Below are 14,758 nucleotides of genomic sequence, written 5' to 3'. Positions count from 1 at the left end.
GTATTCTGTCATGAGTTTACTTTTTTCGACTCTTTTGAGGATATGAAGGTCTTGTTCTATTGTAGTGAATTTATGTCCTGTGTCCCTCATGTGGTTGGCCATTGCGGAGAATTTATTGTGTCTTTGTGCATTGCAATGTTCGGCGTATCTGGTGGAGAAGCTGCGGCCAGTTTGGCCAACATAAGAAAAATTACATGTAGAGCATTTTAATCCGTATATCCCTGATCCGGAGTAAATATTGTCTGTGATGTTAATAGAGTTATGATTAAAGAATAAATTACAATTAGTGTTTTTTGTTGTATAAGCTATTTTTACATCGTGCTTCATTAGTGAATTGGTTATCGGATAAATACTATGGTTAGTGAACGTGAATTTAGCGTATTTTGGTTTGACGGGTTTCAATGGAGTTAAATTTGTAGCTAGTTTTAATTTGGTTTTGTTGATGATTTTATCAATTATATCTGTATTAAATCTGTTGAATTTAGGTATTTCTTTAATGAATTGTAATTCTTTCTTTAAATTACTAGAGGACATAGGGATTTTTAATGCCCTACATATTAGACTGTGATAAGTGGCATTTTTATGCGAGTTGGGATGTAATGAATTTTTTTTTATGATTCTTGGAGAAAAGGTGGGTTTTCTGTATATTTGGAAGTCAAACTTGTTTGATACTCGTGTGATTTTGATATCTAGGAAATTTAAAGAACTACTGATCTCATCTTCTTTAGTGAATTTAATGTTGTTATCCAAATTGTTAAGGAATGATAATATGTTATCACTGTTGTTGATTTGCTTATCTACGATTGCTATGGTATCATCGACATAACGATGCCAAAGACAGAGTCCGTTGATGTTATTAATAACCTTACTGTGTTCGAGTTTATCTAAATATATATCAGCTAATATTCCAGATAACGGGTCTCCCATCGCCAAGCCTTCCTGTTTGTAAATTTTCTTATTGAAGGTGAAGTAACTGTTGTTTAAAACAACAACCTCCCGCCTCCTCTACAACTAATGCACTCCGCTCCCTTCCCCTCACCGCCAGTACCTCTAATTCAAATGCAACCAACAGACTCATAGCCACACCCACTCTAATATCGCTCCCTCCAACGGCATCTCACCGTTACAATATGCGCAGCAATACACTTTCCTCTTTCTCTCCCACCAATAGCAGCTCCCCTCCAAGTACTACAAACAAGCCCATAGTCACGCCTTCACAAACAAACAAACGCCTTCTAACACAAATCTACAGCTATAACACTCGTAGTAAGAAGTCGACAGTCATCAATAACTTTTAGATCAAACGTAACAAGTTACTCTCACCCTCGTCAAATGGTAAGTGTACATGATTTCCACTTAAACATTTTATTACGATTTTTTCACACAATTAACACCACGCTTCTGGTTTCCTTTTACAGATTCAACTGTCACATTGAAATGGGATACTAAATTTCCATAACACACATATATGAAGTGAAGAAAATCTATATCATGTTTTTTAAGTTGCTTTCAACATAGGTTCTCATTGAACGTACAGTATATGTAGGAATCATCTGGGAAACATTCATTTGTACTTTCATACTCCCACCGTGTTTGACAGGCGAACAGTATTTGCAGTTCCTAACTGAAATGTTGCCAGAGACTTTAGATCAGAGATGTTCAGCAGAGCGCCCGTTGAGGCTAGCCCAGTGCGACCGGGCTGTTATGACATAAAAGCAGGCAGCTTACGCAGCAAGCATACGTCACAGTGAAGCAAGAGAGTGAACATACTTTGCAGGAAGGGAACGGTGACGTTCAATTGTCTCCTTCACTACTCAGTGAAATACTGAATGGGGTACAGTATTTTAGTAAAGAATAAGTTTTAATTATACTTTAATTCCATCTCAAGTAATTAGTTTGTAAAAAGTTAATTAGTGTTTTTCAAATACGCTTCCAAGCAGAAGCTAAAAAAAAAAAAAAAAAAAAAAAAAAAAAACGTAGAAGACTTTTTATTTATTAATTGGAAGAACATTTTTAACAATATTTTAGCCAAGGACAAGTTTTAATTACTTTTTAACCATTCCTCCCACCCCTCTAAACCCCCTCTCCCTCACCACCATTATCTTTCCCCAATGGACAAAGTCATAAGTTTCCCATGAGAAGAGATCAAGGCTAATACAAGAACATATATTGTGCATACATTCACCTTTTTTATACCTAAGCATGTGTGAATGTAGCTGATGATGACTGTACTACTAATGAATTTATAAGATTGCCAAAGGCAAATAAAAGCATCGATTAGGTGGCTAAATAATTCTTTGATTCTTAGATTGTCATATCAATACGGACATAAAGTGGATAGTTTGCAATATTTTATCTTTACATTGCACCCACACAGATAGGTCTTATGGCGACGATTGGGTAGGAAAGGGGAAGGAAGTGACCGTGCCATTAATTAAGGTACAGTTTCAAAATTTGCCTTGTGTGAAAATGGGAAACCACAGAATACCATCTTCAGGGTTACCGACAGTGGGGTTCAAACCCACTATCTCCCGAATGCAAGCTCACAGCTGTGCGCTCCTAACTGCATGGCCAACTCGCTTGGTAGTGGAAGGAAAGCTGGAAGTTATACGTGGTAAATTTGGTGAATGGGCTTATGCAAAACTGCAGCATGTGTTGGTCAAGAATGAAGGGTATCTACTCGTATACTCTGCAAGATAGGAGTCATTCAGGAGAGCCAGCAATTTTTGATCACAGTGAGTCTGAAATCAAAGCAATGATTTTACTTTTTTTCAAATATGCCTTAACAATATTCTGCTTTTTGCATTATAAAGCTATGATGAGTGAGAATAGATTATTGTTTTTATTTGAAAACCAACTTTACAAAGTGTGTAATTTGCCACTGCAATTCTGCATGACATTTCTTTCATCTGTGCAGTGAAACGTTATCTAATATATTGAGTGTTAGATAAAGATACATTTGACATGCTAATTAATTTTAAAAACCTTAAGTAATGAGTAAAGTTTCTTTCCAATTGAAGGGCAACAAGTAAAAACACTAACTACCTCCAAGAATAAAACATTTAAAATGTGTCAGCATAATCTGTATTTTCATTTTTTTAAGGTCATAGGCTAATATAGTCGTATTTCTAGTTTTTGAGGGCAAAAATGCTTGCTTTTATCTCATATTTTTTAAGTCATTTACATTGGGGCCCTATTTATTGCTATGAAATGAAATTGAACGCAATCTTACCAAAGATATATTTCGTCGGACCAGCACCTTCACATCATCTGTATTGATGCTTGAGCGTTTGGCATGTCTGAAAAAAAAAAAGGAAATTGTTTCATGACAAGGGTTTCATAACAACTGCTATTATATGAAAATTTTGTACTCAAGCCTCCCAGCTTTCGAAGTATATTTACAAGAATCGATAATGCACCTCAAATGTATGTGTTTATATACTGATTTCAAATATGCAATCAGAATTTCTCCATCACACATAGTTTTTGCACAATCTCATTTTTAGTTATTACTTCCTTAAATTATCATGTTATTGTTAAAGCCATTTACTGACGGACATACAACAATATTTTAACTAATTATATTTGAACCTGGGGTAGTTAGTATTACATATTCCCTAGCTATGTACTACAATGGTGAATAGATATGAAGATGATGATGACTCATGAGAAAAACATGAGCATGTCTCTGAGCTTCTTGCATCATACTCTGTAAACAAGTCAGTACTGTGCACGTATCCATCCAGTATACTAACATTCATGGGATCTTTTCCAGATCAACTTTCCTGATATAGAGAAGATATACTATTTCCATTTCATTACCTACCTAGATGCTGATGAGACACAATGCCCCTCCCCACATTTTTCGCGTTGCATTACTTACTTGCTTCGTTAAATGCAGCATTTCGCTGCTCTGAAACCGTTGACTACTTTACAAACAGAATGGATGAGTTAGTTCAGAGATTTTGACCATAAACATTTGCATTTCCTCTTCTGTGATTCATTATCAAAAGGTTCAGTTCTTAAAATGGGTAACAATAAAATGATAATGTCATATTTCCAAAAATTAGAAATCAAGCAGTTCATAAAAATGGTAATGTTAACCCAGTTGGCCAATTTTCTAAACAACTAGATATATTTTGAGGTAACCCCAAATAACTATGTTAAATTAAACTGTAGTTTAACTCAACCTGGCTAATAATTCAGATAGAAAAAAAAATGGAATAATTTGTCAGTTACTTAAAACAAATGTGTCCAAATGTTTAAAAAATAAAAAATTAGTTTGGACGCACCGTTACAGTGAACCACCACGTTCTTCCTCTTCTTCACAGGCAATCATGAATACTTTGCAGTGCTCTTGTTAGAATAATGAAACACTTGTACAAAGTGACAAACTTTGTAATGTTTCACATTAGTGGTGAAAAGCACTGGCTAGACAAATACTCTGCCTACTTTAAATGAGAAGAAAAAATATCTACAAATTTAAAAAAATTGTACTGATTTAGCAGCGTTATAAATATAAATGAAAATTAAAGTTTAGTTTTACTGTCTATATGTATAAATTTTTATGCTCTAAAGCTCCTTCCATCCCTCCGAGTAGTAGGCCCGCTTCCATCAAACTTGATAATTCCGCCGCTTCATCAGCCTCGACACAGATAGCTCCACCCATCCCCTCTACCCTTTCACACTCCTCAATCCCCCCACCGCGTTCACTACCGCCTCTGCAGCACAGGTACAATACAAGAAACAGAGCCAACAGAAGAGTGTTTACTGATATAACGGAAGGTAGTGGGTAACTGTTTATAACAAACACGTAAGTCCTCACTCTTAATATAGTCAAATAGAAGAACTCTCTCTCTTTTTGTTTACAACTTTTTAAAGACTTTCTTTCCTTCTCATTACAGAGAACAATTATTCCAGTAGACTATTGAAAGCTCTTGGCAAGGGTGTTCTACAAAATTATGCCTGCATGATGTTCCACATTTCTCACGATCGTACACCGAGGCTTCAGTTTCCACATTATTTACAACTACCCTTCGAGTGTTTTACTACCTTCACATTAATGACAAAAGCAGCGACCTTGACCACGTCTTTTGCAATATATATTTCTGTGTTTGTGATATTGCTTTTATTTTGTTAGAGAAAAAAAGTATGTACTATCACATTGAAATGAAATGGTGTATGGCTTTTAGTGCCGGGAGTGTCTGAGGACAAGTTCGGCTCGCCAGGTGCAGGTCTTTCTATTTGACTCCCGTAGGCGACCTGCGTGTCGTTACTATCACATTAGAAGAAATAACAGATAAATTCAATCGAAACATTTTATTAGAACTTCAAAATTTATATAAGAAGAAGTTTTAGTCTCGGACCAAATGATTTTACAATGACCATAGACAGTGCTCCATTTACATTTTACCGTGATTTTATCAAACGTATTCCATTTTCACATTATCTGTACCAGTATTTTAAGTAATAAGGTTACAAGGCTAATTTTCTAGCTTTTTTTTTTAAATATTATGTGTAATATTTTAAAGATTGTATTATGGCAAAGATGCCCTATAATAAGGGTGAAACATGTCCCGAAAGTGTTAAGTGTTAGTATGTATTTGTAACCACATATAAGTGGACAAAAAGTATTGAATAGGTGGATAAATAAATACCTTCATTGGTTTTTAAGTCATGTCACTTTCAATACAGATTAATCATGAGGTTTATAACAAGTAACATACCACTTAGTCGAGCAGTTAGTCTCCTTTCTCCCAAGACTTCCCAGCCTAAACTTTACAACATTTTCGTAACGCTACTCTTTTGTCGGAAATCACCTAGAACAAATCAGGCTTCTTTGGATTTTTTCCACTTCCCGAGTCAAGTAATCCTGGTGAGAGTACTATACACTGGAACCATACTCTGGTTGGGGTCTTACCAGAGACTTACATGCCCTCTCCTTTACAACCTTACTACAATGCAGATCTTAATATTTAGACACTTCGAAGAAGTATGTCAGTGAGAAGAAACAGAGGCCCGTGAAAAACAAAAGCTTTGCCAAATCCGGACATACCCTCCACCTTCCATTAGATATTATGTATGATCAATGTGTTAAGGATGTTGTTTGAGTCATCAGTCCACAGACTGGTTTGATGCAGCTTTCCATGCCAGCCTATCCCACGCTAACCTTTTCATTTTGACGTAACTATTGCATCCTACATCCACTCTAATCTGCTTTTCATACCTTGGTCTACCCCTAATGTTCTTACCACCTACACTTCTTTCAAAAACCAACTGAACAAGTCCTGGGTATCTTAAGATGTGTCCTATCATTCTATCTCTTCTTCTCATCAAATTTAGCCAAATCGATCTCCTCTCACCAATTCGATTCAGTATCACTTCATTCATGATTCAACCTCTCCATCTCACCTTCAGCATTCTTCTGTAATACCACATTTCAAAAGCTTCTATTCTCTTTCTTTCCGAGCTAGTTATTGTCCATGTTTCACTTCTATACAATGCCATGCTCCAGATGAAAGTCTTCAGAAACTTCTTTCTAATTCCTATATCAATGTTTGAAGTGAGCAAAGTTCTTTTCTTAAGATAGGTCTTCCCTTGCTTGTGCTAGTCTGCATTTTATGCCCTCCTTACTTCTGCCATTGTTAGTTATTTTACTACCCAAGTGACAATATTCATCTACTTCCTTTCCTAATCTATTACTTCCTGCATCACCAGACTTCATTCGACTACACTCCATTATCTTTATTTTGAATTTTTTTAATTTTCGTTTGTACGCCTTCACCAGACTGTGTCTATACCATTCAGCAATTTCTCCCAGATCTTCTGCATACTCAGATAGAATAACAATATCATTGGCAAATCTCAGAGTTTTGATTTTGATTCCTTTTCCAAATTCCTCTTTGATTTCCTTTATTGCCTATTCTACACTGAAAAGGAGTGGTGACAAACTGCAGTCTTGCGACAATCCTTTCTGGATTGCTGCTGCTTTTTCATAACCTTCAATTCTTATTTCTGCAGACTGATTTTTGTACAGATTGTAGATAATTCTTCTATCAGGATATTTCATCTCAATCACTTTCAAAAATAGTTATTTGAGATTAGTTTTAAGAATGTAATGAATGAATTAAGCTTGAAAGTACAACACACTCAAAATGCTTGCCTTAGATACACTAATGGATTTATTTATGGTATGACACTAGAGTTTCTCCCTAGTACAAACAATTACCTCTACATCCGTGAAGTCCAGAAACTATAACACTTTTACCAGCAAAAGCTACAGAGCATTATAGACATTAGAAGGAAGGATTATGTAACTGATGCATGGTGTCCACAGAAATGTTTGCTCAAGTTTCCCTGACTTGCCCTGACCTACTAAGAAAAATTTCCTTAACTCACAAAAACTGAGTGACAAGTTATTTTGCTGCATAGCATTTTCTCAGAGTTGGCCTAATTATCTCTCTCCTTTCTTTTTGTCAATTATTTATGGAAAAACAATTACACTGATGGCACTTCATATATAAACAAATTGTTTAAAGGTAACATGTAGGTCTGATGTATGCAGAAAGACACACACACAAAATTCTGTCAATTGTGTACACAGTTTTATTTACAAGTCATTTACACACATTCTATACACACGCACTAATGAACAGCCATCTTGAACAAAAATGTTACTCCTACAGTAGCATGTCACAACCAACTATCAACATAGCAAATTCACATACTTGACTTCAAATACTCGGCTAACACGACTTCCACAAGTCTATTTTTTTCTATTTGCTTTACGTTGCACTGACACAGATAGGTCTTATGGCAACGAGGTGATAGGAAAGGCCTAGGAATGCGAAGGAAGTGGCCTTGGCCTTAATTAAGGTACAACCCCAGCATTTGCCCGGTGTGAAAATGGGAAACCACGAAAAACCATCTTCAGGGCTGCCAACAGTGGGATTCGAATCTACTATCTCCCGGATGCAAGCTCACAGCTGCGCGCCCCTAACCGCACGGCCAACTCGCCCGGTGCAAGTCTAGTTAAAACAACTCCACTCTACTGTGCCATTCCACTGTTCCAGAAATAAAACTCAATCGAGTTGGAATGAGCGCGATTACCGATAACGAAGTTAAACACAATGCATAAATTCAATAAAATGTCAATGACGTTCAGTATAACACAAAGTCGAAATGTTCAAGGTCATAATGGCAATGGTAAAGACAAAATAAGCATTCAAATGGTTAAAACCAACACTATTAGAAACACACAAATGAAGAATCAATCATAGGAAGCAGACACGTTTTGATTGACGAGCTATTTAAGTCTTATAAAGCTATTGAGAAGGAAGTAAATCTAAGAAAGAAAGAAAGAAAGAAAGAAAGAAAGAAAGAAAGAAAGAATATTTATAGCATTTAGGTAACAAAATAACGCATAAGATTAATTTAATATACGCGTTATATAACTTAAACATAGCAAGGATTGGTTAGCAGCAATACTGAAGATGGCAAGAACAAGGTCTTTACCAGAGAGGAAATAATTAGATATAATGCAACGTCAACACAGAATAATTCATGAAACAATTTTACACGACGTAAAAGCTTAAATAATAGCAGACATATTGGAGATCTGATAGCAATTAAATCTACATAAAGCAATCTGAAACTGAATCTCATTGTAAAATTATGTTAGAAGGCTTTAGATATGACCAATTTGGGTCTACATTTTGGTGGTTTCTCCTCATACTTTTTGATGCTGTCCACTCAGCTTCTGAATGATTTTCTGTTGTGAATCATATTCATTGTAAATCCACTTTCTATTGCATCTCGTTGTATTACTTCTACCCACTTCGTCGAAGCTTTCAGTCCAGTGATGAACTTGAATATTTTCTTAGTCAGCCGTTTCTCATCCATTCATTCTAGATTCTCATAGAATTTTAGCCTTCGCCTTCGCATGGTGACAGTGATTTTTTCGGTGTATTTGTAGAGATCATTTTTCCTATTCCTCCACTCCCCATCAACATTTTTCTGTGGTCCTAAAATATTCCTTAAGATTCTCCTCTCCTTTTTTCGAGATCCTGAAGCTCACCCTTTTTATTGTCAGGCTCTCTGAAGCGGCGAGACCCTCTTGCTTTACCACTGTGCTGTCTGTAGTGTCTAAGTTTCGCCTTGTAAGATATTGCTCTTTTGTTGTATCTGTTCTAGGTTAACCTGTAGGCTAATTCTAGTTTTCTAATTCTTGCCCTATTCGCCTCTTTATCCAATCCATTAGGTTCTATCCATTCACCTAGATATTTAAATTTCTGTTCTTTTTACAGTCCCACACTTTACTTCTAAGTGTCTCTCCCCTTGATGTCCATATTCCATGTATTCCGTCTTCTCATATGAAACTTTCAGACACGTTTTCTCAGCGACCTCATGTAGAGTATTCAGCATAATTTGGGCATTTTCTCGGTTGTGAGCCAAGAGGGCAAGATCCTCCGCGAAAGCCAAACACTTAATTTCTAAGTTCTGTCCTTTCCTCCCTAAAAGTATTCCCCTTATTCCTTTAACTTCCAAGGCTTTTTCCCAGGTTCTAATGACTTTTTCTAGAACAATGACTCCCGTTTTTATTTCGAATGATTCAGAAATTTCACCCAAGAATTTGACTTTTGAAAAAAGTTTCCATCAGGGTTTGTTTTATTAACATTCTTGTTTTCCTGTCAAATTCCGAATTCCTCTAGAACGTTAAATAGAGTCTGCCTGTCAATTGAATCATACGCTTTCTTAAAATCAACCAATATTACCACGGTGTTCTGGCTTCTCAAAGCTCTTTTTCTGAGAATGCTCTTGTCTGCGCATGATCTTCCTTTTCGAAAACCAGCTTGGCACTCACCAATGAGATGGTCTGCTTGTTCTTCAACTCTTCTCATTAGTACTTAGAGTATCTTATATGTTATTCGGAGTAAAGTGATGCCTCTATAGTTCTTGATGTTCGTCTGGAGACCTTTCTTGTGAAGTGGGTGTATAAGAGCACAATTCCAATCATTGAGGATCTTTTCATCTCTCCAGATTTCTCCTATGAAGGTGTGGATTGCTTTGGCTGCCGTTTCTCCTCCGAACTTCCACATTTCTGCAATAATTGCATCTTCACCTGGTGCTTTGTTGTTTTTAAGCTCATTTATTATTTCCTTGATCTCTTCTAGACTCAGTGGCTTGCATTTTGGTTATCCTGAGATAGATTTTTCGTATCCAATCTTTTTATAGGTTCTGCACAATTCAGCAACAGTTTGAAGTAATCTGCAAGAAACTGACCATTTTCTTTGTTGTTCGTTACTACACTACCACCCTCCCGCTTGAAACACAAACTTGATGGCTGGCATCCCTGTAGTTCCTCCCTGAAGGTTTTGTAAAATGCTTGAGTGTTCTTCTTTCAAAAATCTTATCCAACCTACTTCTATTATAATTTATTTTCTCTGATTGTATGATCTTAGCTGTTTTCTTCCTCTCTTCCATGAAAGTTTCCCATTTCCCCTCAGTTTTGTTGGAATGCCACCTCTTCCATGCTTGTAGTTTTCTGTCCATAGCTTCATCACACTTTTCATTCCACCACCTGTGTTTTCGTTTCCTGGCTGGATTCCCCAAACCTTCAGCTGCTTTAAACATTGACTTTTTGATCTCTTCCCAGCTGTTCATATTCAGCTCCGACAATTTTTTTCACCTTATGCCTCTCTGTTTTGTTTCAGAGTGTCTGTATCAATTTAAGCTTCCTCTTGGTTCTTTATTTGGGTTTGCTTGGTTGGAATCTTACTTTAATCTCTGAGAGGTAGTGGTCCGAATCTATGTTTAAGCCTTTTCTTACCTTGACGTTAAAGATTTCCCTTCGGTTTCTGGTCGTAATAACAACGTGGTCAATCTGAAACTCCTCCACCAATGTGTTAGGAGATGCCCGTGTTTTCTTCTTGCTCAGTAGTGCCTTGAAGTGTGTAGACATGAGTTTCAAGTTAAAATGTCTGCAGAAACTGATTAATCTTTCATCATTTCTGTTTGTTCTGTTATGTGCTTGGTAGTTCCCTATAATTTTCCTGTACCTTCTTCCTTTACCTATCTGAGCATTGAAATCACCAACCAAACTTTTTCACATGGTGGTGTGGTATTTTGGACGTTGTCTCTTCAAGAATTTCCCAAAAGCCATCTACCTTCTCCGGGTTTTTCTTGTTATCATCATTTATCGGCGCATGTGCATTTATAATTGTGTATGCTTTATTGGCAGATCTAAAGGACAGAAACGAGATCCTCTCTGTTGGTGAGGTGAAATTGATGATGGACGCCAGAATGTTAACATTAACCATAAAGGATTGTTTTATTTGCATTGTTTTTTATTGCCGGTTTTCCTTTGGAAATTCTATAACCACTAGATTCCATATGATTTTCATCACGGCATCTTGTCTCTTAAAGTGTAAGTATGTAAATATCTCGTTCTCTCAAAACATCAGTAAGTTGTTTTAATCTTCCAACTTTTAGGAGCGTGTTGCTGATCAGCGTTCCAATCAGATGTTTTTGCTTGGTTTGTATCTTTCTTCAGGAGGTTCTGGGAAGCTCCGACTCTTCCCTGCATGACGTTCCGGGCTCTCCAGGATCCAAAGGCCTGGCTGCACCGCTGACGGCGGTGGGGGATTTCTGTTTCCAGCTGCCCCCTGGAATAGTCTTTCCTGAAGGTGTTTCCATCATGTCTTACATTGAAGTTAATTGGAAGGGTAGGCATTGCCTGCTCCTCCGAATTAAAACTGAGGTTGTAAGCCCCAGAGTTTGGTTCTTCCACCCTCTAAACCAATGGGAATTTTCCTCTTCTGCTTTAGAGACCGTTGACCCTTTTCTTTTGCCTCAGTTGATCCATGCATGTTAATTTGGACGAACCTTATTCAGACCCGTCCTGCATATCTACAGGAACCTCCCCTATCAGCCATGGGGACGCAGTGTCAGGGTTGAGGCCCCCGTCCCATCCCAATATCTTATGTAAGATCATGCCCAACCCCTGCTTAGTTTCTGGAGTATGTTTACGGCCGTACATCTAGAGGACAAACGCCTCACATAGCTTGATTTAAAGATGGCTGACATTATGGGCCAGCTGCTGGTCTAAACAACGCCAAAAATTGAAAGTAGAATGCACGTCTCCTTGTGGTTTCTGTGGTAGCGATGGCAAAGAAACAAAATGCGTGCCAGTTAGGGCAGATAGTTTAGTCAATTATATCGAGTGACTCTCTAGATGGAATAATTGAAGCAGTGAATAAGAAGACATGGCTTAAATATTAATAATAAATATGAACAAAAAACACTATAAAACTAGAGTAAATTCACTAGATAACACTACCACAAAATTGGCATTCAAAATGAAGCCACAAGTTAAGCGCAGATCTTCTGTACAGGAGGATATTTGACGCAGCACCTTAACACATGATCTCATCCGCTGGGCATCGGGGTTATACATCATATATACAGGTAATAATACATTATATGCTATTAATTACATGTTCTTACATAAATTAACTCATATTAATTTATATACAGCAGATGTTCCATGACATAACCTCACAAATAATACGATCATGATTATACCAAATAAAGTTCATACACAACTACGTAAATAATAATACTCATTATAATAAAAATCTTCCCGGCTATTATGCCGGGGTCCACTCCTCTCACTTTGTCCAGATGTTTCGACTACTGCTGCGGTGGTCGTCTTCTGTGGTGTCGTGTAGATAATCTCTCCTGTATCCTGCTGGCGACAGCGGACGAAGTAAGAGGAGTGGACCACGGCATAATAGCCTGGAAGATTTTAATATACTGACACCAGCCGTGAAAGCCTTCATACTTTGATAATACTTATATTAACCGATGTAAACAACTTCACAGCCACACCTCACAAGTCATAATAATATTGATTCAAGTCCGATTTTTGCATTATTTACCCATGGGTTAAATAATATTGTTTCCAAGTTATATTAGTCTATTACACTTGTGTCAATATCTTCCCTATAACTTGAAATAATTTCACAATCTATGACACTCATCGACCTTGCCTTAGTCGTAGATTGTATCTTCTCTCTTTCTTGCTGTTTGCTTTACGTCGCACCGACACAGATAGGTCTTATGGCGACGATGGGACAGGAAAGACCTAGGAATGGGAAGGAAGCGGCTGTGGCCTTAATTAAGGTATAGCCCCAGCAATTGCCTGCTGACAAAATGGAAAAACACGGAAAACCATCTTCAGTGCTGCCGACGGTGGGATTCAAACCCGCTATCTCCCGGATATGAGCTTACAGCTGCACGCTCCTAACTGCACGGCCAACTCGCCCGGTTCTCTCTTTCTTGACGTTATTGGGTGTGTTCTCCTCCTCTTGAGCAGATCGTCCTGTGTCGGGGGTCGGTGTCACCTCGCCACAAGCATCTTCCTTGGTGGTAGTCAATGCGTTCTCCTCATGACCAGATTGTGGTGAGTCATTAGTAGCCTCTCCTCCAGGTGGACCCATGGCGGTACCAGGCTTACTCTGTATTCGCAGTGGTTGGCTGACTAGCCGCAACTCCGATGCGTGGACATTGACAGGAGGGTTGGTCTTTAGTAAGTAGACCCCATGGCCCAGCTGCTTATCCACCTCGACGGGATAACCCACTTAGGTGCGAGACCTGCGTGAAACCCTGCAATCTTATTACTAATTGGGTGGTTGTACTTGTTGGCCTGGTAGGAAAGTCTGGGTCTCTTCGACATCTTGAGCCTTGGCCTGGGTAAGAGATGTCTTCCTGGCCAAAGCTTGATTTTCCTTGATGTTCTGCTGCTGCTTATCCTGCCACTCTGCTAGGGAAACAGCTGCATCATCTTGGCCAGAAGTGGGTGGTGGACGAATCTCCCAATCCCCGGTGCCATATAGCTGTCCACCAAGGAACAGCTCCGCTGGAGAATAGCCAGTGACACGGTTGATGCGTCGTCGCAGGGCAAAGAGTGACTGCAGTATCTGACAGACCCACAATCGATTTCTTTGTGTATTACATGGACCCGTAGCATTGTCTTTAGCTCCTGGTTCCATCATATTGGCCCTTGGGTTGTAGACGGGTGGTCCAAGGCTCCACCCCATTCAGTCATAATTTGCTATCATTTCCTTGACGTGAACTGACTCCCGAAGTCTGACAGAAAGCACCGTGGATAACCGTAGCAGCTGAATACCTCATCCTGTGAAGCATCCCATCGTGGCTTCTGGTCCTCAATCCATCTTGTGAAGAGGTCGCTAATTACTAGGAGTCCTGTTTTACCTCATGGTGTTCTAAGGTAAGGACCCATCAAGTCCAGGGCTATGACTTCCCAAGGATATTGCTGCAGTCTTCATCGCTGAGTGGAATCTGCTTTCCTTTTCCTCGCCTTGGTGCAGGCACAGATGTAGCACCCCTTCACATAGTCCAGGATGTCTTTCCGCATGTTGACTCAGGAGAATATTCATCGGATAGACTGATATATCTCTTCACATCATGGATGTCGGGCTTCAGTGCCGTCGTGAACTTCTCGAGAATGTCCGTTGTGTGCTGTCTAGTGATCACCACTACTGTTGTAGCTCATCTTGAATTCCCTCATTCCCTCAGGACGAGTCAACTATCAGTGTTCTGTCTCCTAATCCACTGCCTCATAGTCCTCCAAGGCTTCTCTTGTTCTTACCATTGCTTAATTACTTCCAGATTAAGTTCCTTCTTGACAGTCATAACGACACGTTCATTGGGTTCGCTTTGGTGATTTAGTGGAAAC

General features: G+C 38.5%; 1 protein-coding gene across 3 annotated transcripts in view; it reads right to left on the bottom strand.

Moving 5' to 3' along the window:
* Window positions 1–14,758, bottom strand: part of LOC136877413 (centromere protein S) — a 146,814-nt gene that overhangs the window by 64,406 nt on the left and 67,650 nt on the right. For all 3 annotated transcript variants that reach the window (XM_067151442.2, XM_067151448.2, XM_067151433.2), the window contains exon 3: window positions 3,233–3,299. In XM_067151442.2, coding sequence (XP_067007543.1) covers window positions 3,233–3,299 — 67 coding nt within the window. The remainder of the gene's footprint in view (window positions 1–3,232; window positions 3,300–14,758) is intronic.

The sequence above is a fragment of the Anabrus simplex genome, chromosome 1, assembly GCF_040414725.1.
Source record: "Anabrus simplex isolate iqAnaSimp1 chromosome 1, ASM4041472v1, whole genome shotgun sequence".
Lineage (NCBI taxonomy): Eukaryota > Metazoa > Arthropoda > Insecta > Orthoptera > Tettigoniidae > Anabrus > Anabrus simplex.
This window is presented reverse-complemented; position numbering and strand designations above follow the sequence as displayed.